The following is a 26841-nucleotide window of genomic DNA, read 5'->3' on the forward strand; positions in this document are numbered from 1 at the left end:
TTATCAAGACAAAAACCTAATTTTCCTTTATTTTCCCGGTCCCATGTTAACTGGGCCCTTTATTGTCGAGATAAAAAGAAGTGGGAAAAAGTCTAATAAATTTCAATGGGACCAAGCATCTGCTGATTTACGAGATTCTATAGAAATTAAGTAAAAAAAGAGACGTCGTCTTTATTATAAGCTTTGAGGAAAAATTCGAAAATTAGCGATGAGTGAAAGAGGTAGGAAAGCATTCTAATTATCTCTAGGAATGAGCTTAATTAAATTCGGAGAAAGAATAGGAAATATTAGGAAAATTGTAAAATCATCTAAAGACAATTTTCTACTTACAGATTATAGTGAACATCCGCCATGTTAGGGCGAAACGCCAAGGCCTTCCTAAAGGAGTCTTCAGCCTCTTCAGATCTTCCTTTGGCACTCAAAATGCTCCCCAGATTCCCATAAGCTAGAACAAGATCCTCAATATTTAGCTGCTCCTAATGCAACGCTTCCAGCCTAACTTCAATATTACATTATAGGTAGGCATTTTTTCCTTTTAAATTAGATCTTGAGCCGCATTATGCTCAAGTTAGTACTTTTTTCCTACTTAGGCTTTTACGAATTAATCGCAATTCTGCCGTAATACACAAAGTTATGCACAAACTTCCATTCCCGCCAGCTTACAGAGAATATTTCAGGAATAAACTTTATCGAAAAGTTTCCATGAAAAATTGAAAAACTTTCTGTATTGTCGTTTTCGTCTCGCTTACCGAGTTACTTTAAATTATATGGCTAATGCTTTCCGAAGCGCTAGGAAGCTAATAATAATAGTTTGGTAATTGTTATTGACATACTTAGAATCTCACAGAATTTCAGAATATTCTAGAAGATAATACCGAACAGATAAGCCGTATAAGACTTCATTACCATCCAAAGCTCGCCGGTAAAATCAGGGGATTTCCTGCTGTTCGTAACGTAAAAAGTGCGAACTTCCTGGAAAACTTCTTAAAGAAAGCAGGCAAAATTGTCGAGATTTGTTAATTAATTGTTAGTTCTTAGGATGCAATTACTTCCACATAAATATAATGTCGCAAATTAAATTTTCAGAAAATTGCTGTAAACGTGCCCAAACAATCCCTTAAATGTCGTCCAAAAATTGGAAGTTTAGGGAAATTAAAGGAAAAAATCTTCGACGTTAACTTGATCACTGTGTAGAATTTTTCCCAAGCCTCTTAACGCATCGTCTTCCCAAGTTTCTGCTCCAAATTGCCTCTACAGAAATTTATTCAAGTATAAGATCCTTGCACCTATCTCTAGCGGTTTTGGGGATCTCGCGCTTCAAGTGGAGAATTAACGGAAATTTATTGAATCATCGGCTTTCCAATCATCAATTTTCAATTCAAGGCAAGCATTTCCTATAAAAATCGAACTATCCTGGTATAGCCCTAATGTTGATAGAACACTATAAATGAGGCAAAGACACGAAATATACCATAGACTTATATACGTCTGAAACCAACTTGCGGTCTACTTCGCGAATGGCAGCAATAAATAAGAGAGAAGTTGGAATAATAAATAGGTGGAGAAAAGCGAACTGAAAAACTTTTTCAATTTTTCATGATAAAACGTCTTTATAGGCTGAAAGTGCTTTATTTAAGCCTTCAGTTGGTTTGGAAAAACTCACCCTTGGGTGGATTGAAGGGGATGGCACTCTTGTACAGTTCTTCCTCGTTTTTCCAGTCCCGGTTCCTGAGCACCGTTTTAGCACTAAACCCTATCAACACCAGAACAAATCCCGCACAAAAATACCCTCTAGTTGTTTTATTTTTCCACAATTTCGCACTGGCGATCCCGACCAACAAACAAAATCCCGCACTCGGTATATACAAGACACGCTCGGCAACCACGAAACCCACATAGAAAAACAAGTTCGAGGCGGGCAAAAATGGAAGAATTATTAACGATAGAGAAAACAATGTTGCTTCTCTGGAAGAGATCTTCTCGGGTTTTCTTTTCTCGGTTGAGCAGAGACAGAGCTGGATTTGGGTGGTGTTGTTGTTGTTGGCCATTCGGCAATTGTGAGTGTGACTATCTGAATTACGTCTGTGGCACACTAAGCAGCCTGAAATTTAAAAAAATCATAAAACTCAACCCACTCCAAAAGTGTTTGGTAGTTCTTTGCTTGAGAACCCCAAAAAGCTTTCACGACATCTTAAAGTGTTATCTACTTAGTCAGAAAACCAGAGATGTATCCAGATGTGGACGTAAACACGGTCAGTTCTAATGCAAGCGATTCCAAGATTCAGGCAACCAACCGTACGAACATACCGCCTGCTAATGCCCAGGAGAAGCGATGCTTGAAATGAGAGGGTTTGTCATGCAAATTTTCTTCTGTTGCTTGGAGCTATGGCTAACTTATTTTCTTTCAGGTTATTTCAATGTTTGATTTTTTTATATGAGAACAGGGTCTTCTCAATAGCTTCTCCAAGCCAGAACACCAAAAATTTATTCAGGTTATGGAGGTAAACATAGTCAATTATAACGCAGTTCACTCCAAAATGCAGGCAACCAACCTAGCAAGCAGATCTTTTTGTAGGGCCTTGCCTGTGTTGAGTAGGTTTGTCGCGGATGTTGCTTTCCCGAATATGCACTTGCATTCCACTTACTTTTCATACTTTAAGTTACTTGCGATTTCTAGATAAAAATCTAGATGAGGCTTAGATTTTTAGGAATGAAGCAAACGCTCATTTTCTCATGCGTTTTCAAGGCTGCGTTAGTCCTTTTAGGTTGGCTCTTCAAATAGCACTTCTACTGCCTACCGTCTACTTCTACGATCATACTGACACTTCTAAAAGGCACATTTTTTCCAAAATTTCTATCCCTACTCACCTTGTTTTATTGTCACTTTATAACTCCCCCCTAACCACCCTCGCTTCTCCAACAGTGAATATCCACACTTCCCCACCACTACACTAATGAGAAAGTAAAAGCAGAGGGTGAAAAACACCTTTGGGTCTCTGACGCTTTGGATTCTAGGTACTGCATCCATCCCCCAATCAAAGCTAAGGGCACTGGGGTGCAGCAACATCATAAAATTCATCAGGGGTAGATAGGACAAGGTCATGAGCCTTATCGACCAATTTGGTTCTTTGGCAGAGGGGTTGTCGGCAGTGGAGAATTCTGGAACTTTGGCCTGGAGACGGGCGATTAGGATGAGAAGAATGGCGACAGAGAGCAGGAGAAAGCTTTTCTTTTGCCTCTGAAACAAACGAAATTTGCTGTTTAATTTCAACAAAAATTTGCAGGTAATACGTAATAGTAGGTCAACAAGGAAAATTTAATTAAACGTTTAATAAACATTATTTCATCACATATTTTGGGTGTTTAATTAAGCACATCCTGAAATTTAATTTCGTTTTATTTAACCTAAAATTTTGCATTTTAGTCAAGTTTCTATGGAAAAACGAAGTCTAGTGGTTGTTGGCCAGGCAAAAACTGAAATTACAGGAAAAAGCCGTTGGTAAACCAGCAATTCAGGATCTTGTTAGTTTTGAATTATGTATTTCGGAAAACACATTAGATGACGTAAATATTTACACTGCGGGTTATAAAAATGAGTTTTTCCAGCATACACAATTTCATTGCTCGTTCATGCAGAAGCGACGCTTGTGTGTTTCCATCGGACGACTGCACCAAAAACAAAATTTTGCCTAGAGAAAAATCGTTTTTACGACTTTTTCAGGCTTCTCTGGAAAGAAGAATAAAATCCCAATTTCTAGAGTTTCCAGTCATCATAAAAGCGACATAAACACTGCTGGGAGATGACCTTAATGCAGACCGTATAATTTTAGTGGAATAATTTTCAGCGCTCGATTTGTGACAATATCAGATGCTCATAAGTTATAGCCCATTTATATCCGCGCTTTCTGATATCTAACTTCTCCCTCGCTCTCCACTTTTCTCCCTTGCTCCATCCGTTCTTGGGCAATATTAACTCGTCGGGGGTCAACACGTAAAATCAATTTATGGTGAAACGCCGCCGAGTTCGAGATACGATCGTGGAGTTGCACATTAACACAGCCGAGTTTTCCGAGGTGAAAATCGTTTTATTTTTATTTATTCATGCGGGTTTATGGACCCTATTTTGTATCTGTCAGTCCAATGTCTTAATTTTACTCGCTGGAAAACGGTTCAGGGTATTTATGATGCCGTGTTCATTGGCAAATTGCTCCAGAGGGATGAAGTGGAGCAGCTCCTATCATCAACGGAGAAAAACTGCTTTCAATATAATATAGGAGCAAGATTAATGTTAAAGTTAACAGAACATTAACAATTAGGGCCTTAAGATGGCTTCAGGCGGTGTTAGGAGATTTTTACCAATACTTGGACCATCTCCCTTCTGTAGAACACATCGGTGCTAACACACTTCGTCCTGCAATTTCCGCAGTTTTCTTTCATTTTCCCCTCTTGCTTTTTCTCCGATCTCGTATTGAGATCTCGCATTGAGAAAAGTGAAGAGAGACAAATTAATTTACAGAATAGAAGTTCGCAACGAAAAATATCCAGAGAAAACAAAAATTCAGAGAGTGAGAAGGCGAGGGGTAAGGGGGTAGAGTGACAAAGGTGAAAACAATTGTAGAAGAAAGTCAAAAAGGATGGGCTGAGTAACAAAATTTAAGTAACCAAAATGACTGCAAAGCAAGTAATTGAAAAAAAGTGTTAAATATAAAAACATGAATAAATACGAAAAAGTAAGTATTCCGAGGGATTGAAATGTCAAATTAATTAAAATGGGGATCTTCCCTGATTGAGAACAAAGTTTCTTTGAAAATCAGCTATTCGGCGAAGTCTGACAACATGGGTAATGCAGATTGACACCACCAATCCTTGTCATAACAATGGCATTGCGTCAGTCTAATCTCAGCAGTGCTCGAACAAAAGACGGGTGCCATGTTGCCTTTTACCTCATGTAGAACGGTACTTGACGGAACGTTTCTCTCATTATTTGTATGCGAAGATCGTCTGAATTTCCAACTTCTGCCCAATTAAACCATTAACCCATTTATCTCCAGAAGGACTTGATGTCGTTCTGCGACAAAAATAAACTTCGGGAAAAAAGGAGGGAAATGGGAAATCCTTCAGTATACACCAAGGCAATTTGTATTTCCAGAACAGAAGACAGAAGCTGCCTTGGCAAGGACCGTATTTACCCAATAACAAAAACAATTTTGCTCGACACCAATTAAAAATAAATAATGACTTTTCAGGTTCCAGGCTAAAAAGAATTTGCAAGGACTGGAAATTTATTCCGCCATTTCGCGATCGTTATTTGTGAAGAAAAAGCGACAAAAGACAGAAGAAACGTTTGTGTTTAATTGGTCGTGTAGGGCAAAAAGTATGTCGCTCCCTGTTTTTGAAGCACGAACAAAGGAGACAGCATCATTAGGAGGGAATTGTGAGTATAAAACCATTTTCAGTCTTTTTTATTTCCTTAGTCTCCCTTGTGGAAAATTTCAAAGACTATGACCCTCATGGAGCGATTTGTAAAATGCGGCTTCGCCCCTAATTTATTAGCTGCGAATTTAAGTGTCATTGGAGCGAACAATTAACAAGCCCAACGAGTAATATCCATCCAGAGTTGCTTGGCACTAATTAAAAACAATCGATCTTAAAGTCGGAATCTACAAATTCCCGCAATGTATCCAGTTTTTGGCCTTCTTCAGAGACATTTCCCAGAATGGTGTCTGGAATTAAAATATGTTTAGTGCTTCACCTCTGATTTGCTCGAATTCTAATTAAGACAAATAGCATTCTATGGCAGTCTGCAAAGGGACGATAAAGCCTCTTAATTAAAAGAGTTCTCAGAATTTCTAAAGCAAAGGATGCAGAGAACAAAACGAAAAACAGATCCCTTTAATTGTCTGTGTTTATCAGGTAGTACAAAGAGCGTTAATTGCAATTCGCTAGTTTTTTAATTATCCACGTGGATTGTATCCACCTTTGTTAGAACTAATTAGAAGTATGCAGAATGAGAGATAAAAGCAGCAATTAGTTTCGACAACACTGCATTTTCCATGTTTTTCTCAAAGATTTTTCCAGTAGATTCAGAAGATCATGACCCATAGTTTTTAATTAAAACCAATCGATCTCTCTTCGGGGGGAATTTACAAGCTGATGCGCGGTCCCAATTTCGGATCTTCAGCGAAAATAAGACATATTGAACGAGAGACATAAAATAGAGAAAGCAATCCAGACGGTCGGGATCCCAGTTTTAGAATTGATTTCGGAAGACTGGTGTATTCGGGAAATGATCGCCCTGCCGGTCACAAGAGCCCAAATGACGCCGTATATTTGCCGGAAAGATTTTGCACTAACTCCATTTTGTAAGGCTGCTCGTAAAGGGTAAATTGGACCCTCCATTCAATGGAGCCAAATTAGGATTCAAGCCTGTAGCTGCGGAGTATCATTCCAGGGGATTCTTCCTATTATTTGTACATGCCCAGTTAGGGGTCGATGAGAACTACCCTCATTCCCCTCGAAAGACAAATTTATTTGCCTCACCAAATACCACAAGAAATGAGGCCGTAACAAATCTAACCCAAGAAGATTGCCCCTGATTTAAGTAAAAGGCAACAGCGCGTCGTTCTTTTGTCACAACCGCGTGAGAGGAGACAGTGGGTGCGATAAAGAGGCCATAATGGTGCTGTCAATATGCCTGTCCAAGGTTGCCAGATATAATTTCATTGTTGATTTTGTTGGGCAAATTGGAAAGTCACTGGTTTGTAGCACTCTGTGGGACTGTATGTGCTGGACTTGAAACAGTCGTAGACTTCTTTTGGTACCTTATAGAGGACATTCAGTATTATTTTTCGGAATAAAAGAACAACTAAATTGTGACCCTATCGAGTACTACAAACATTCAAAAATCGAGGAAAACAAGCCGAATTTTCTTGTTTTTAAATGTTTCAGATTTAAGCCACGTGTTCCCCTTGTTCCAGTCGAATGAAAATGCCAACTGGCAGCTTTGCCAGGACACTGCGAGTCATTTTTGTTAGGAAACGAACAAGCAAATTTTGATTTTTCCAAGTTATGCACTTCTCCAAAGGTCAGATTAACTTAATTGTCTTCCCCTTTAGTGTGTTTCACGTTTGGCGTTCGTGGACCTGGAGTTTGTATTGAATCAAAGTGTCTGTTTGGCAGCCTAAAAACACCTTTGAGACGAATTTTTGGGTATACAAGATTTTTTCCTCTAGATTGACGCGAATATCAAACATTTAGCCATTTCTCCGAATTAAAATTAATCATGTTCCTCAAGAAGAATTAATCTTGTTCCCGTAAAAAGTGCCTTCTTAGCTCCGACGTTCACCGTTCGAAACTACCCCTAATTCGAAATGCCCGTCATCAACATAAAGTTGAAATCAAGAAAACGGAGTGTCGAGCCCCATAATCGACTTCACAAAGGGGATTCATTTTCTAACATTCAAGAACTGATCATCAGGTTCGAGCCTGAATGTGCGTAATGAATGTGAAAGGGGTGTGATTGTATGGCTTAACGGACTCAAAAGAAACCCCACGACCGTGAAAAGTCCTGATTTATTTCGTCAAGAAATTTCCTCAATGTATTTTAGGTTCTAATGTAATTTGAAAAGTAACAGTTTCGATAGGGAACAAACACTCTCGAAATGTGAATTTTTAACTAGCGATAAATCGCATTAGGCCGAACGACCTGGCTGAAAGCCTGATGTGGTAACCATTAAAATGAGGCAATGTCCATTAAAGTTCTACATTGCGGCAGGTTGGCTAAAAGCAGTTTTAATGCTTGTCAGTGAATTTAATTACCTCTAATTGAATATACATTGCCAGAGTTAAATGGAACTTTGAAACCGATAGCGACTCAACGAGGGCTGAAGCTGTCATTTTAATTATTTCGTTACTAGTTATCGTTATCTTGTCGAAAACTCCCCGAGACCTCCCTCGTGTTGAATCAACGAAGAGAAGAAAAATATAAGGGAAATGTAGCCTGCAGCCCTTTGTTTATATACTCAAGGGCCTCGTCATCAACCCGCCCTTTTCCTCGTTAAAAATACGTATGACTTCATTGATTTAAAATATGTTTCTTGCCGAAAATATGCGACGATTTCCCATTGTTTTGAGGTCCTAGCGAACTGCGAATTCCAGACATCTTTAAAGTCTAATATCCCCTAAGGGAAACCCCTCCTATTTTATTCTTTCCCTCTGAAACAAAGAAACACCTGTTATGGCAATGCACCGGAAATCCCCCCTTTTTTTAATAAATGTTCGTGCCAGATGTGGCCCTCATCAATGTTCCCGAACCCCATATCAACTCTCCCCTAAATGTCGACTGCTTTGCATAATTGCCACTCCCCCCAAGACATATTACTTCAGTTGCTTATAAGCGAATTCCCGGTATTAGTTGAGGTCAAAAAGAGGTCCTGAGGCGGCTAAGTCATAAATCACATTCGCGGTGAATATCCCCAGTGAAGTCTTTTATTGGAGATAAGCTCGCCCCATCCCCGACTAAAAGCTCAGATATCAAATTCACAAAAGCGCTTATTCCGCGCTGTTGAATTCCGCAGACACAATTGAGCGTACATTTATTTCTAGTGCATGTATTCGATCTTTACCTCTACAAATGTATCAAATATCTTATCTCTCGCAAAAGCGCGAAATATCTTTTCTCTGTAAACACGCCGGCGAAATTGTCTCCCTCGAGATAAACTTTGCCAGACTTTACCTTAGGTTTGCCATGCATTGGGATAAAGTCGGATAAGCTCAAGGTCTCGCAAATAGGAACAACATAAAATTTACACAAGAGCATCCAGATACTAAATTTTATTTCAAATGGAAATACATTTCCTTGGCCATTATACTGGGCGTCCTCGAAGCGGCGGGGTAAATCAGTATTGAATGCTTAAGAGGAGAAATATAGGACGGTCCGACTAAACTTGCCTCATCGGTAAATCGCTTTTTTTCGTTGTGCAAGGTGTCAAAGTGATTTTTATAGTTTTGTCAATTTTCAGAATTTAGAAGATTGAAAATGCTCTTCTTTCGTTCTTTTTTTTCAATTATTTTCAGTCTTTGAACCCTACTTTGAACATTTTCACGCTATTAATTTATATTCTCTTAAGTTTTCCTTCTCTCTATTTTCCCTTTTTACTTCTTTTTCACTGTATGAATCATTTTCCTCCGTGTTTTATTCAGCTTAAGTACAGGCATTCAGGGATTCCGCCTTTGAGCCTCATAGCCCTCCAGGAAATTCCTTGAAATTGACGATAATAGCCAAAGAAAAGAATGGAATAATTACAGAAAACCAATTTTGAAAGTTGCCATAAAAAATACAATAAATATATAACAGATAGAATAGAATAATAAAAAGCAGATATCTTTAGATTTCAAGAACTTCATCGTCATGATAAGCTCCTCAAAGAGGTTTTCCTCAAAGAACAAATGTCCTTCCTCCCTCTTGCTTTAGCTATCGATTTTCCCGGCATGTCCTATTTTCAAAGCTTATCAGTCTTTATCCTGTTGCATGGCGGAACTAAGGTAAAGCTTATCATCTCAGACAATTCCATTCGCATGTATACAGAGGAAGCAGAGATATTTGCTAGTCGAGATAGCATTTTTTATTACCAGGCAGACACGACTTTTATTTCTTTAGATTGAGCAGAGAATAAGAGAAAAGATGCCTTATCACTAGGTTTGTAAGCAGAAGCTTTCATTAGAAACGCGAGTTTTGACCGTATTTTTCCACAGGAAATTTGAACAGAGATATTAAAGTATTTCCAAGGCGATATGTTGGGCAATGAAAAGGACTTCTAAAGCTGATTACGTTCTAATCAAATAGAGGATGCCGATACAGAAGAGAAATTCTCGAGACATCGACTCCTCGTAACAGGCTTTTAAGGGCCAATTTTAAATTCAGGGTGTCGCAGAAGTAACTACCATAAGTGCTGGAAGTGGAAATAGAAAAAAATCTTTGCTTGAAAAATATGGGACCGACTTTTAATACCCAAGCAACCAACATGAAAATTGTCGTGGTTCTTCCTCGTTTGCGTAACCGTTATTTATGCAGCCTTTCATTTATGTAGCCATCGATTTATGTAGGGGCCGTCATTTATTTGAAACCAAATTTTGCTCCTTTAGCAGAAACTGGTCCCCTAATCCTTCCCATTTGCCATTAAAATACCCCTGGTTCACTACCAACAAACCGATTTCCAGTAGCACCATTCAGGCGGAATTACGACCTGGAATATAACTCCTAACGAAGCAATATAAATGTAAAAAGGTACCTATTATTTCGATCCGGTTCGATAACTTTCGGCATATCACATTTCCTATGCCCTATTAGAAAATTTAATATCTCGTTCATTTTTATACCAATGCCAGATGGTCCGTGCACCCTATTATCACATTGTTCAGCCCTCTTGTTAAGCTAGAAATAAATTGGACTAGAGAGTTTTCGCGGTTTTTCGTATTATTCGCTGGAAGTTAGTATGAGGAGGGACTTCATTAGATGGTTATTGAGTGGGCAAAAGTCAGTGTTAATTCTAGAGTTCTTTTCAAAACCGTAAATGTGATTTTTTTTACGGAGATTTCCTACGAATCCTGAATTAATTTATTCTATACGAGTGCAGCAGATTTTCCTACTTTTTTCGTTTTCGTCAATTAAATCCGGATTTCGTTGTTCGAGACTGCAATTTTGTAGGCTTTCGAAGCCCCGGCACTATTTGCCTTCGCAACTTACACGGAAAAATGTGTTTTAATTGCGACGACTCTGGAAATATTGACACAGGAAAATCATTTGGCCGTCGATGTTATCTGAAAGTTGAGTGCATCGATTAATTAAACGCTTTTTCATATTGAACCTCGAACAAGGTATTCATTTAATCGCGAAAAAGTTTTTTTAGTGTGGCAACATGGCCTAGGGAATAACTGACAGCTGCACCATCTTCCCATCCTTGTCGCACGCGTGGCATTGCTGCCACTGACATCGGTCATCTTTTGACAAAAGAGTGATGGCCTGTTGCCTCTCTTCTCGATTTAGTAAGGATTTCGGGAATCACTTGACAGCAGAGTTGATATTATTGTCATTTCGTGTATTGTGCGCTTCGTACTGAACATCCCATCAGCTCCCTCGATATCAGTTGACATGGCTCAACATTTTAAACAAAACCCGTGACATGCATTAGCAAATTGCTTTTAAATGACAATATAATTTCCTGGCTACATTCGGCTCGTTTATTTTATGTTAGCAAATTTATATCGAAAGTTAGACACATAAAAAAGGGAGCTTTTAACGGATTAAATGCACGTTACACCTGCTATCGTGTTTAGTTTATGCTAATTCATCATCATGTCAAATTTTTGCTCCACTCATTTTATACTTCTGAAGCTTTTAGGATAATGGAATAATTATAGGGAAATTTGCAAGTAATTCGTAACGTGACCCGCAGTTATCTATCTTGCCTAATCACCATTAAAGGGTTTTTCTTCTGATGTGTCTTCATAAATTTCGGCTGCGAAATTAGAGGCTCTGATTTGTGGCTCTGAGTAATTAAATCATCGCACTCCATTCCATTAAGCTCAATTAAATCGTCGATGTAGCTGGGGGCGATCGGGAATGTCCGACGGAATCAGGGTGTTTTTGCGTTTTTTTTTCAAAAGCCGCTAAGGGGTGTATTAGCATGTCCCAACTTGATACCAATAAGTGTATTCAAATCAAACAGAGGGCGCATTGTAAGCGCTAACGCGATTTTCAACAAGAAGGTGTCTGAATAATGTATTCGTTTTAGGAAAGCTCTGAACTGGGAGCGTGAGGGTGCAGTAAAATTCAGTTAAAATTTACTTTATGTATGAGAGAATCTAGGCATTCATGTGTCTTTGGCAGAGACGCTTAATCAAACAATAAGAATTTCCACTTGCGTTAAAGGTGGGCTAAGGAATTGTTGTCGGGGATATTAATAACTTGGCTATTTCTGCGAGGCCTGATGAAACTCATGCTTTATTATCCAATAATCCCAGATAAATCAGCGCGGCTCTGCAGCCAGATACATTTGAGGAAATATGTTTTCTTTCCTTTCATGGAACATAGAGAATTGAATCGTTTATTATTCTGTCTTTATTCCTACTATTATTGCCCCTTTCCCAGGAGTTATTAGAATAATTGCTCAGGAACGTACAAAATGTGAGAAATATTTCCTAATCCCGGAATAAAGAATGGGGAAATAAACGAGGCCTTTTATTGCATCTGCAAACAAGGAGATCAAGGGAATTCCGTGAGCGAAATAGTAAAAAAATTCAGCCCCAAATATTCCTGGCACAGACTCCTGTAATATCGACTATTATCGTCATGTGCTGAAGGAATAGGAATATTACAATTCTTTAGGGGAATTTTCGTTTTCAACAAATTACTCCATATTTCCAGTTGCCAGCACTCGATGAGCAAACCTGTTGAAGTTAGTTGGTAAAACTCCGCCAGCAGCGCATATTCACCAATTAACAAGTTTCACAACTTTCGCCACAATTACTACGCAACTGTACATACATTCACGAACCAGAAGTATGCACATCCGCCTGTTAAACGCTCTATATCTAAACTTCATCATATTACCGAATCAAGCCCGCACGTACAATTTAAACTTTTGGCCTTTGATGACAAAAGTTTGCGTACTTAAAAGTTTTTAATGGGACATGCAACTATTAGCGGAGTACGCGAAACACGCCAGTTTTAACTTGTAATAAGCGATTATGACATAGTTTGAATATTCGGAAGAAACCACGCCTGAGAAGAGAGAAGTGGATATTGTCTGAACCACGCCCCCATCAGCATAAAAAACGGCTGATTGGTTCGAGATTATACGGTGATAAAGAAACCACGGCCTCATCACCTCCTCCTTAAACTTTTAATTGATAGGTCAAAGAGGATCGCAAAGGGCAGGATGATGAGTGTGGAGTTATCTGATTGATAGCGTGTTCAAGCCGGAAATATATGGTTAAATGTGTAAACAGAACACGTGAAGTTAATGTCCCTTAGATGGGAAGTGCCAGAAATTGCATCAGTCTGGAGTCTGTGCAGCATGATTGAGAACCATCTCTTTTCTTCCTTGTGAAAAACATATATTGCGCTTCACCCTTTTTTCTCATTAGCGTGACACTAATTAATTGTAGATCCTCAACGAAATCGTTACCACGCCCCCATTTCTCTTACACGAAGAGGCGTGGTTTCATCTCATTGAGGCGATATAAATTTGCCACCCATTTGTAAAAAGAAGCATGCCTCATTTTTTCTCTATCATGGTCCTTCTTGAGCGGGATTTCAAGAAAATAAACCACGCCTCCTTCCTAACATACCCTGATTCAGATTGGGTGTTGACATGGTGAGAGGTGGAGCTAAAATATAAACCACGCCTCCCTCCTTCTTCGCAGATTTTTATTGAACATTTTTTCAGATTAAAAATTTACTTATAGAATTTAGAAGTTGAAACTGAACACTGGATAAGTTCCCCTTACTACAACTTACCTTTTTTCTATTCTTCGAGTAGACCAAATCGTACACAAAACTAACTCCAAGTACCGTAATTCCAGTCTCCTTAGACAACATGGAGGCAATTGCCAGAAGGAGAAACACTAAAATATACCACCACATTTTGACAATAGTCCACCAGCAGCACCATTTCGATGGCGGCAAATTGATGTTATTGCAGCTATCACTATTTTGAGGTGTCACTTCCCGATAGTGTATCTTATTCTTAGTCCAATTGCAGCTGGTCACACTCTTCTGCAAAGTGGTGGCGATCTTCTCATACCTCTTTTGACTGCTCTTTGGAACCGCCGGCTTATGGTCGCAGGACTTCGAGCAACAATTTGAATCACGATGGGTCATGTGAGAGGAGTAGGCCAAGAGGGAGATCAAGAAGAAATTGCAGGCGAGCAAGTCTGCCCGACCTGGAATAAAGTTGTAGGTAAGTTCATTCTCAAGAAAAGCTGAATTCCAGAAACTTACCGACGACGTTCGCGACAGCTTCGGTATGTACAGGATGGGCAGCGAACAGGGCCCCAGTTACCACACATCCGATGTTTCTTCTGCTTTTCGGGAGCACAATATTGGCAATTTTCATGAGCAAATAGGTTGCTGAGCAATGCAGGATTACATTGACCAAATGGTAACCCCAGGAGACGAACTCTCCGATCAGGTAGTTGAAGCGGAACGTGAGGACAGTGAGAGGCCTGTAGGAACCGTGAGTGCCGCTGTCTGTGAGAGGGGTGCCCCAGTAGTCATTTTCCAATAATTTGGGCCAGGGGGTTTTTGGCTGGATGTCGGGGTTTGTCAAAATTGCTCGTCTAAAAGAAAGGGGAATTTCATGAGTTAAACCAAAAAAGAAACAGTCCAAATGCCTATCGTTAATAGCCGTAGTTTCTTCTTTCGTTAAGCGCCCTTGTTGATGTCCAGCTTTGCTACTGAAATGACGCGATAAAAAACAAAGAAAGACAACAAAGAAAACCGTTCTGGGCTAAAATAGAGATGAAATTAGACTGAACTCGCAAGTTGCAATTCCATTTTTACCTCTAAATTATTCTCGTTTAATCTGGTAATCTAAAATATATTGACAATATCGATGCTGACCACGGGGGATATGGGATTTATGCTCGTGTGAGAGCGATATTGGAACATTTATATGCATTATAGTGACATTTAATTCTGCGATACAGGCGTATGATGTTTTGCTGGTAATCGGTGATGTGAGCGAATTTTAAAACTCAAATCCGAATTCAAAATTACTGCGGGCGAAACAAGAAATTAAGCTAATCGAGACACGGACGGAAATAACAGAATAATCAATTTGCACTAAGTTGAGGAGTATTCCATCTCCATCTTCTTCCTCCGCCGGGGGTATTGCGGCCTGTGGTAATATGGGGCTGGATAGTCTCAAATCCACGATTTTCTCTGAGGAAACTAAATGAAAAGCACTCAGATTTTGAGCGTATTTGGAAGTGAGTTAAATTAGTTTTAGACCCGTTTCCATCGTGTTATCCCGAGCTTAAAAATAACCGATTCTGGTTCATATACATCGGCAAGATTTTGCTTGTTTAAAGCGCTGTTTTTTCCATTGGGGAAGTCTTGTTTATTTTAGTCGTTTGTCTGGAAGCAAATTTAAATGCAAATGTGGGAACTGTAAATAAGATTTGTTGGGATCATTTTTTGCAGCAAAGGGATGAGAATCTTAAGATGCCGCGCACGTTCCTGCGAAACACAGTCAAGAGGGAACGAACAAATTTTTACTAAGGAGGTGTAAATTACATTTGCAAATTCGTCTTGACAACAATATTCTCTATAGAGCAGCATTTCAATTACGCCTTCCATTATGGCTTCAATCAATATTTACGCTCCATCCATTAAACTGCCTGCGGTTAAAAATGTTGTGGATCTGCGGTTAGGTAATAACCTGGATGCATCATTGGTAAATGGGGCTGGGAATACGTTTGTGTGCCTGACGTTTGTGTAGGTTGAAGCCCCAATATCCAAAGTAATAAAAATTGCTAGTGGCAACTTCAAAACGTCCTTTTTTGTATGCTCGAGCCCTCAATGGATTATCGTTTGGAGAAAAGATAATAAACTGGATGGAATTTAGCTCAAGATCCTTTACAGTACAACTGATACGAGAGAAACCGAGGGGATTTGTTTTAATCATGAGAAACAAAATAAATGTTATTTCGTGGCTTTGCCATTGTTCCGAGGGACGGTGTGTTTAAAATTTATGCTTAGGAGAGCTGCGGTGTTGAATGCCAGACAGAGTTGCTCAGTTCGGTGTAATAATATCCTGAATAATTTAAAGCAGGTTATTTAGGTGGTCGAATCGGAGAGCAAGATCCTCACCTTTACAACAAGCTGAAACAATATGACAACTCTCCTCTGGGGTGGAACGAGACGAAAACAATTGGCCGAGAAAGTTTGCTCAAATCAAACTTTTTAAATTAAGAGTCTAAAACAGGAGGTAATAGAACCAAATTTAGCTGAGGTGATTATTATCGTTTCAAAGTTATATTAGAACTTTACTTTGAGACTCATTTCTTGACTTAAATTTCTGTTTTCCCTGAGAAATGAATTTGCTTTAACTTGGAAATTTCTACGCCATACATCCACAACCATTAAATTCGAGTCTAAGCAGTTAAAGAATAGATTTGTGTTTTTAAGCGTACTCTAGAATCTCTAGGGCGAACCCTCTAAATTGGACTAACAGAGGAGGATATCAAATATCGACGCATGATTTTCAGCTGCTGCTGTAACGGAAAATTCCACGGTGCACTCATGATCGCGTTTTCCACACGTTTATGGCCCCAAGGCGTCGAGTTCCTCCTCCGTCCCTGATCTTGTGAAAAAGACGGTGCAGCTCAGCGTTTCGTTTTGAGGAGGAACTTTGAAAAAATAGATAAAAATTAGACAACAAACCTGGGCCAAAAATCTCATGATACGCCTGTGAGTTTGCACATTATCGCGAGCTTGACATGTGTCAGTCTCATGTGGAGACGGAGAAAGTAAGGAGCAGAGGCGTACTGGACGCGCTTTTGAAGACAACCCGAAGTCGCCAATGAGACCGCTCATGCCGAGAAACCAGAGACGTGCTGAACGCAATTTCGGGAGATTTAAAAATACTTTCGGAACTACGTTACTATAATCAATGCTGGGAAATCTATCGATGCGCTTTTTAAACCGGTGAATGGTCGTTAGAACGTGAAGAATTCTAATAAGGAAGTTCTGAGATGCAGTAAGCTTCACACACTTGGAAGAAAGAAGCGCCAAAAATTGCGAATTTGTAAATTTCGCCCAAGGCTGGAAGATTGTCCAGGTCTCATCGCTGACGGTTTGTTTGAGAAAAAAGCGGATTTCTTAAAAAAACCATAAATATTTGAATTGCAAAGGACCTTTCAAGAGGAACTAACCCAAAAAGAAAGTGACATGATTCTCATGCAGAGGATCAAATGTAAAGGAATGTTTGTTTATATCGAAAGAACGTGATCGTTTTGAAGCAACGTTGGATTACAGCAAGGCAGAACCGAGGTTTGTATATATGTATACAAAGCTTAATTTAAATCTACTCATAAAAGTACGTTTCAAATGGAAATATTTTATCCTCAGAATTTCCTAAGACAAGGGTCTCTTTAGAGCTCAAATGGGTTTCTCTTTGGGGTTTTATAGTTGCATTCTGGTAACAAACACAAAGCTCATTATTTGACCCTCTTGAATGTCGGTTCTAAAAGGATTGCCCTCGGGAACATTGTCTCCTAATTTTGCGACAAAATCGGTCTTACGAAGAGTAACTAGATAATGAAATTAGGCAATCTTACACGCTGTTTTCGACCTGATTATATCAAATTTACTTCTTACACGCATCTGCGCGATCCTCCTTTAGGTTAATGATGTGAAAGTTGCCGCCGAAATTTCGTTTAACTTTTATCCCCCTATCGGGGGTATTCACGGGGTAACTACCTCGTTAGCATGATCTCGATTCGATATTCTAAGAGGATAATTTTAAATAGGGTTAAAGACGGATTAAAATCATGAAGAGCGATAACGAGAGGTGCTGGAGAAACCTACATTTTGACACTTTCTGAACGTCTAAGGAAATTTGTTTGTAGCATAATCAGAATCAATTTAAGCCCTACACTGTTTCAAACACTGAACAATAAAGGGAATATAAGAAGGAAGGAAATGTATGCTTTCCAACAGGGTTTAAATCAAATTTAAAGCGGAGTTGGGGAGCAAGAAATGTCACACTTTTCTGAAAGGCGGGATATGTGACACGAAGAAGCGCCTTGATACGCCGACATATAAAGTAGTTCGCTTTTATACTATTTTGGGGGCGAAAAAACGTACTTTTTGATGTAGGAAGTATATCTTTTATGCAAAAGGGTGGGAATTGGGACAAGCGTTGTGACAATTTCTACAGGCAAAGTCGGGAAATGCATTAAGAAAAATTTGACTCCCAGAGGGCAAATCTGGCGCTTCTGTGAAAATGCAATTTTCACCTAAATTGTGTGCAAAATAAAACCTAAATTGGGAAAAAACTGCTGTGATTAGCTGTCATTTCCGAGCATCGAAATCTGCGGATTTAATGCGGAGCATGAATTTTTTCAACGGTTAATTTATTAAGCGACCTCAATTGCGTGCTGGACTAGTTTAGATTGGACATGGCTGAGGCAAACTTTCATGGCATGCATTTACAAATTTCACCCCTAAGTCCAGGAAAACACGTTAAGTGTGACTGTGACTGAATCTATTTATACCGTTCAGGTTTTGCTTCATGTTTTCCCCCTAGATTCAAAGGAATTATCACCACCTCGCTGTCAGGAAGCTTCTGAATCTGGTCGAATGAGAATTGGGAATTATTTCGCCTCTGAGTTTTCGGTCTAAGCTTAATAATGAATTAAGGAAGTTCTTAAAAATCCATTATGTCCCTTGAATGCCGGTTGCGCCACTGGCTTTCGACGATTCGCAGGCCTCGCGATATCTCTATTAATTAATCCCGACATATGCGGGATTTTCCGTGGAAAACCAGAGTCGTAACAATACTTACTTTTACTGGCAGAATGGTGAACATTTTCTAATGCAAGAAGCATTTGCTGCCTCGATGTGCCCAGTTTTGTTCCCGCCAGTTAGAATTCCACTGACGCCCCAAATGGCTCAATTCTTCGTGCTCCGCACCCGAAGACTGTCTCTGCTTTTAAAAGCAGATCCGTACTCACAGCGTTCCCGTTTTAGAAATTCCGTACCTTGGAAATGCGGGATTTCTGAGCATTGAGCAGTTGAATTTCCTAACAAGCGATTTGAGGATAAGAAAAGATTACTGAGGCGACAATAGCAATGCTCTCTAATTCGCTCCAATGCTTAGTTGTGGAAAGCGGCAGTGCATTGTGTTTCGAGCATTGTGTTCTAGTCAACTAATCATCGGCAATTTCCAAAGAGCCCCCAATACTATAATTTCTTCGCCATTAAAATCAAGGGAGCGATTCTCCTCCTCATTCAAACTCAAGACAGGCAATTTGTGCTTTCCTTGACCCGAAATATATAAAAATCTAGGACGTCCAATTATTTGAATAGCTCTTGAACTCGTGTCTAGCAATGAATGCATCAGAAAGCAAAAAGATCTCTCTCGGCGTTTTCCTTCCTTCATGTACAAAAGGGGACCAGTCGAATGAGAATTAAACAAAGGGCTTTATCTTGAGAAGCAGGAGAACACAAACAAACAATGAATGTTTAATTAACAAGAGTGTCGACAAGAAAATGGCCTAAAGGAGTCGCATTGTGGCCCAAAAGTTTTTATCCATGATTTTGAATGTTATTGGATGCAAATTAGTTACATTCTAGATTATTCCTGCCTCAGTACCTCTGGATGAGCATCGATTAGCTAATGTTATTCCAGACTAATAACTTGTGTGTGGTTGAGCGAAGTGGGGTGAGGGACACTTTCCAGAGACCCAAAGAAGGTAAGTTTTAGTATTTAGTTGGGCCGATTCTGAGGCAGCTAATCAATCGATCAATCATATTCGATTTGTTAAAAAGCGATTCAGTTTGTCAACGGAAGCGAGACGCAATTAGTTCGTTCTTGCGGCCAGCAGGGCGCTAAACTATAATGAAATGTTGTTCGGGTACTAAATACCTCTTGACATGCGAGGGTAATTACCCTGTCTAAATTTTATAAGCCGGCTCATTTCGTGTCTTATCAGATATCGATAAAAGGCTTACTGGGCGTGCTCACGTTTAAAAGAGTCTTTGGAAGCATTGCTCGAAGAGTTGTTGGTACATGGACAAGCCTAAGCTCTGGATCTGAGCTCTGAAACGCCTGGAAGTCCTCATTTCTTTAGCCACGATTTTCTACCTGTTTTCGCCCATTCGGGGCTGGTTTTGATGGGGGTTTAATTTCCTCTGAAAAATTCCTGGCAAAGTACCACGTATATTACGGCTTTTCATGAAACATTCTAGTATTTTCAAGGTTTATAACAAAAACTTTTAAGGTTTTTAACTCTAAAAATGCAAGGCTATTACTAATTTCAACAGGAAATTTTTAGTCCCTAAAATATGGGACGTTTAGACCTGTTTGCGTTACGAGTCTAATTCCCCATGGAAAATCCTGAAATTGTCAGGATTTAGAGCCAAAAATACAGTGGCGTATCGTGTTTAAATGGGCAGAGAAAGGCTCATTTGTGTTCGATTTTTTTAAATTGGTTGTGTTACAATTCTAATTTATCCAAATTTCGGGGATTGCAGAGAAATCTAGACGCTATCAAACTGTAAAAGACAGTGGCGTAACCTTTAAACGCAATTTTATGCTTCAGCAATAAAAGCTTTTGAAGCTATGCTTGTTTGCTCATTTGTACACTTTAGAACCTGCTCATGTGGCGACTTTGACTTCCCAAAGAAACTCCTAGAAATATTAGGGTTTAGTGAGAATTCTACAGCTTTTCAATTTTGAAAATTCAATGTCATAACTTGTTTTTAAAGCCATTTTTAGATTTCAACCAACACGCATTAGAAGCTTGTGTCCCGCCACGTTATGCCTGTGATGTTCTTCGTGGAGGGTGTCCGGATTCGAAGCGATTTTTATCCAGGACTTTCATACCTCAATGTTCAACAACTCAGCCATACAACCGATGGTCAAAAACGATTTCTTTGAAATCTCCAAAAACCAGGAAAATATGCTCATCGAGGGCATACCTAATAGCTTTCGGTTTACTGCTACTTCCAAATCTGGCAACACTAGATAAAATTCCCCACAGCTGCCTGCATTTAAAATTACGAGAACGGGCAAGTCCTGACAACCAATTGTTGAATGAGCCCCCAGTTTCCAGAGAATGTTAAACGTTAAGTAAAACTTGTTATTGTCAAAAGCCTTAACCAGATCAAGGGAAACTTGACACCTCCTAATGATATAATGGGGCATTATCTGTTGATGCTCCTAGAGTTGGCATGTTTTTACTTGTCGCATTGCATTGGAAGTGAATGTACTGGATCCAGTTTCATTTCTGGAAACTTCGCAATCCATGCAATGTCAAAACTTGAAACCTGATAAATCTTAAAAGGTAAAAGCGACTGCCCTAATGGAACTCACCGATCATCATAGACGAATTCCGAATCCAGCGTGTTGCAGTAAAGCAGGAAAGCCAAAGTGCAGCAGGCCAGACTCCCGTAATCCATTTTCGGTATCCAGTCCAGCCACTTCACATGAACCACCATTATAAATTACAGAACAAAGGGAAAAAGTAAACTTGTTGCTGCTGATCGGCAGAAGTGGAAGGATGCGGAGCTTTTGCTGTCCAGAGGCATTTTTCTGAAAAAGCGGTAGTTTTCGGTAACGCTCTTGATGATGGACGACAGCTGAGCAGGGTTCAGTTTGAGGAGTTATTGCGGATGATGATCTGCGTATAATCGTCTGGATGAGACATCCAGGAAAGCCCGCATTAACACAACAGTAAACTGACGATCGTAGGCCTCAAACGGTCGGTTTTATACCCGCGACTTCGTTAAATGCGCGGCCGAAACTGACTGGAAGGACACAATCGACCCCTCTACACGCGAAATCCCCCGCCCCCAGGTCGCGCGCAACTGAATCGAGGGGGTTAAACAGCCCCCCAATTCTTCTCCGACACTACAGGTGGTGGTACAGAATACAATGCCGTCAAGTCAACTTTTCCTTCTCTTCTGTGACCGCTCCTCGTGGATTTCCGGATGCGACAAATGCATTTCCAGGTGCATCGGATGGAGTCTGGATAGATGGAAGAATGGGCAGATGAGAGTTGCCTGGATTAGCTTGAAATGAGAGCAGGGAATATGGAACTTTTGCATTGTTATGGAAGAATTGAAAAACTCTTCAATTTTGAAGCGAACTGTATTTCCGGAGATAACTGGAAAACAACTGGGACTGCATGTAGAAACGTATAATAGGAAATTATTCCCTCTTAACAGTGATATTCAGACGTTCGGTGACGCGCTGGGAGTTCCATTCCAGGCAGTCGGAAAACGTACAGTAAATTTCCGGCTGATCGTGGAAAAATATTCAACTGCAGCGCAGTTATTAACGTCATTAATAACCCGAGAACTAATAGAGGTGGGTATGGGGCCGTAATTATGACCCTTTAATAAACACCTTCAGACACTCAATAATATACAGGGCGAACGATCTAAAATAGCCGAGATTCTCGCAGTTGACCCCAACGTATTGAAAAAAGCTCTTCAGTTCTAGCATAATTTAAATTTCCATTGGCGTCTCGAAAACTGCTAGAGCCGAATATAGGGCTCGTGTATCAGGAGATTATTCAACTTTAATGATGATTTTCACGTAGGTAATTGTAAACTTGGGGTGGATGTATTTTAGATACCCATGGGGCGGGGGTGAGTTATTCAAACTAGCCCGCATCGGATTGCTTTCACCGTCAGCAAGACAGGAACAAAAGAAATATAGATTAAACTCAGCCCTAAGGCGGAATTGAGCCAGGAAACTACTTGCTCTAGTTAATTTTGCGACAAGATGTGTTCATTCTCATTACTCTACGTTGCACCCTTGTCCTTTATTTCCTTATGTAATTTATAACGAAGTCAGGGGCGGAGAAGTGCGGACATGTGACGTAGGTGAAACGTCTTTTTTTAGTTCAGATCTACGGAAAAAGGTCGCAAATTCCGGTGCCCATGGGAGGAATTTGTTTCCCCTCTGGGCCGAATTACGCGTCGATTTCACGCTGACCTGGAACTGTAAAACTAGGAAATTTACTCGCCTTTAGAGAATTTCGGTGATTTATTTATCGGGCGTCCGAATTAAGTTGTCTCTGCAAAAAAGTCGTCCCTGGACAGCCCATTTAATGCCGGTAAATCTGGAAATGGCATAGATGCTTCGATTGGGTCCAACTCATCACTTTTTGGCTCATACATCTTGCTTGTCCTATTTGTTTTACATTGATATATTGGGCTAAATCTTAATATGATGCTTGCGTATTGCGAGTGACCACAAGTGACCCGTCTACACAAGCTACTTCAAAACTTCCGCCCAAGTTTCTATTTGAGCCAGTTTAAGTTAGGTTTTATTAGTGTCAATCAAGTTACTTCAAAAGTTCTACGTTACTTACCAATTACTGAGTCTTTCTGATCGGATTATTTCATGTTACTTTAATACTGCCGACCTTTAAACTTTACTTTAGTCCCGCTTTGCTTCGTGTTACTTCAAAATTAACGAGGTTCTCCCTTTGGGTCAGTTTAGATTTTTTCGAAAAGTTATCGAACCTTTCCACCTCTCAGAGTTTGTTCAGATTGTTTCAAATCCACTGAGTCTTCCTGTTCAGGTTCGGGTTATTACTTAAAAATACTGAATCGCTCCATAAGAGGGATGCAGGTTACTTCGAAATTGCCGAGGGTTCAGTTCGGGTTAGTTTAATTTTTTCAATTTTTACTCGGCGCCTTTGACTGGCCACTGGACAAATTATCGAAGAGGGTTGGAGCAACAATGGAGCGCGTTTTGGGAATGCGGAGACGTGTCATGAAGGCTAAGACCCAGTAGGAAGACATGAGGGACAGGGGGGAGGGGGGGGACGTGAAGCCAAGACAAGGGGAGCAACATGAAAATGGCGAGATAATGAAAATTTGTACTGTGCTGATTCTTGGAGCCTCTCCCTTCTGCAACAGTGTACACATGCGTTTCTGGATCAAATTTCAATTTAGAAACACATCTGTTTAGAGCTGTTTTAACCCATGAACTTTACATTTCTTCGCATATACTTGCCTGAAGTTAAAAAAATCGTTTAACTCGACAGATTTGTGCTCTTAATGTAAATAGAAAAATTAAATATTTATGTGCTTTTATTCGATCGACTTTTAATGAGTCTCCTGCTGTAATCAAATAACAATTGTACTGATTTCCATTTTAACTATTTATTGATGATTACTTCAAGATACAATAAACCTTTACAGCATAGTCCTGACGTTCTTGAGACTCAATTCGATACTTCGCTCACCAATATCACGTAACAAAATCTCGGTTCATGCATATGCTAATGCCCAATTTAGATAATTGCAAAACCACTGTCGTTCTTGAAATAGTTAGAGGAAAAATTAAACTATTTCCATTTTCCCTGGGAAAAAAGCCCTAATACGTGTCAAGCGGCCATTGTGCAGACCATCGGTAATTGTCCCTCCATTCCACATAAACTTTTATATAACCGACACGCGAATTACATAATTGTTAAGAAAGCCTGCATGAAAAATAACAGTAAATTACATGCGGGCTATAGACACACTGTAAAATAAACAATAGTTAGGCGTAGATAGCATCTTCCTTTATGTAGAGCTAGAACAGTTATTAATGCTGGTTTCCTCTATAAATCCTATGGTGGGAGGGCTCCAGAAAGCCATTTGTATGGTCTGACTTTTCGCCGGTTTCTTATTCCGAAAAATGTTATCGATCTGGAATTTGTTAGATTCAGAACTATTATTTTCGCATTAAGCGAATAATGAGATTAGAGGACCTTCCTGCATGGCTTCTCTTTAATATAAAGCCTCCTTTTAATTTTTAAAGTATATAACTCGATATCGCTCCGCAAATTGTTCGTCGTAGGTCGTCTTCCAATTTATTCCTTAATGGTAACCCTATACACCTTTCTTCTCTGGCTTCCTTATTTTCGCAAGAAACCCGATATCGGGGATCAGTTTTACATCTTCGGAGGACTTGTTTAACAAATTGCCATCTTTCGCACGTTAATTTTCCTCATCTAAACAAGACTCCATTTCGATGAAATAGCCTCGACCGGATCCGAAGCTATATTTATTCCCCTCATGTCTGACCGATTTATCTTCCGACATCTCTAATCAGCCGGTTATCCCACAATTGGACTTAATTGGGGAATTGCGGCTACTGTCTTGCTTAATGAAACCGAATGGTGTTTATTGGGAAAGCCAGCTGGTGGCACCTTAGCTAAGCTGAACAAAAATTATGAGCCAAGGGCAAGAGGATTGCCCTTAATGAACATATATGGCCAAGGGTTTCGTTAAAAGAAATCCCTTTTTAACCGAGGGAATATCGCACCGGGTTTATTTCACCTCACATCAATCAGACGTCTCCTATAGAGACTCTAAACCTACGTGGGGGGGACTGATTTGTAACTACCAATACTAATTAGAAATTGCACAGGTCACTGATTTCTAAGCAAATTACAGGTCTACAACTCAAAGCCTTGTAATTGTTGCTTATGAGCCTCTAAGGCTCTGAGAAGGGATCATTTTTGATTGAGTAGCAGTTTTTGATTCCAGAACTGGTTAATTTATGGCTATTTTCCAACCTCAAATCGACTCCTTAATTAGTTTAAAATCAAGGCTGGATTTCGACGTTTCATCAGGTTTTCTCAGTTTCTCTGTCTCAAATTGCCCTTTCGGGCTCTCAAGATCTCAATTGAGAAATGGTTCAATGTAGGATCCGCATATCAATCGATTAGACTGCAACACTCCACCTCAAAACTTTTAAAAATTATTAGGAGCAAGGAATTTTTGCGTCAATATCTCGGAAATCAGTGGAGGAAATCGTTCACGTTAATCGTCTTGATGAGCTCTATAAACCTACGATTGGGCGAGCTGCAATATTTCTTCTTGTCTCAGAGGCATGGATTTACTGATTGACCCAGATGTGAAAGGGCTCACACAGGATCCAGCTCGATCAATTTGAGCCGAAAGACCACCTCAAAACTCATATCTAGGGGCCTCGTAATTATCAATGTAAAATTCCTTATTGCAGGCATATTATGAGTATTTAATGTCATAAAGTCCCATACGTTCGATCCAATCCACTATCATTTAAAATCCAACCGGCACTTTTCGTATAATGTCCATATCCCATTAGCTGATAAGATAAAGTAATTAACTTGATTAGAGCCTCATCTGAAATCCACAGGGTATTTTTCTAGACTAAATGGATATTATCTGCCAACTCCATTTACTAATAAGCTACATGTGCCACTAATTACTTTGGGGTGTTTGGATGTCTGGAATTATGTTTTGACGTTCCGAGAGAGCTTCATTGGGAATTAAATGAGAATATGTGCCAGAAAATTCTTGTTAACGAGAGAAACTTAATCTGTGGCCGAATGTGCAAGAAGGCAGCAATTTAGGGACCTTAAGGTGTTCTCGCTACATCGGGGTGTATTTATCACCGCCCTTCCGGCAAGGGTGCTGAGGTTTACATAATTCAGTCCTCGGGGCTGCGGTAATGTCGCTTACCTAAATCTTCGGCTAGCACGACAAAGATTTGTTTACACGATGATATATACTAATTTGTAAGGGATGAATTGCCCAAAAAAAATTCTACTCATCCAGAAACAATATTAAAAGTGGCTAAATGGGTTCACGATAGCAGCCCTAGTGATAGCAGGACATTTACGATCCTGATATGCAAGGATATTCAAATTTACGCCGCGTTTGATAATTTCACCCGTATATGGGCTGACAAAGCTTAAAAATGCACGAACGAGGTTTATCTCGAAAAATTCATGTGCTGGAACGAATTTCAGGCAGCAGCAAAATAATATCTAGTCAATTCAGTACGTGACATGTAGTGTTGCCCTTCGAACTTCGCTGGCACGCCACTGAGAACAACCTTCAATAAAACACAAACTCCCGACAAAGGGTGAAGTGTAGAGTAATGAGAGTGAATATGTCAAGTTGTAAAATTAACCGGAGGAAGTAAATAGCTGTTCTCAGGATTCAAGCGAGCTCCCATTTCTCCCTTGTTTCAGTTTACATAGGCCCAAAACACTACGGCAGTTCGCTGTTTGAGCCAGGTGAAATTTATAATTGTGTACGGCCAGTGAAGTTCA

General features: G+C 39.7%; 1 protein-coding gene across 1 annotated transcript in view; it reads right to left on the reverse strand.

The window, feature by feature from the left end:
• LOC136416020 (protein O-mannosyl-transferase Tmtc2-like) overlaps positions 1-21546 on the reverse strand; it is a 77540-nt gene extending 55994 nt beyond the window's left edge. The window contains exons 1-6 of the mRNA XM_066400980.1: positions 21105-21546; positions 14003-14340; positions 13520-13944; positions 2869-3238; positions 1664-2101; positions 331-445 (exon numbers count right to left, since the gene is read on the reverse strand). Of these exons, the coding sequence (XP_066257077.1) occupies positions 331-445; positions 1664-2101; positions 2869-3238; positions 13520-13944; positions 14003-14340; positions 21105-21229 (1811 nt within the window). The 5' untranslated portion in view covers positions 21230-21546. The remainder of the gene's footprint in view (positions 1-330; positions 446-1663; positions 2102-2868; positions 3239-13519; positions 13945-14002; positions 14341-21104) is intronic.
• Between the last annotated feature and the right edge of the window lie 5295 nt (positions 21547-26841).

Source organism: Euwallacea similis, chromosome 22, assembly GCF_039881205.1.
Source record: "Euwallacea similis isolate ESF13 chromosome 22, ESF131.1, whole genome shotgun sequence".
Lineage (NCBI taxonomy): Eukaryota > Metazoa > Arthropoda > Insecta > Coleoptera > Curculionidae > Euwallacea > Euwallacea similis.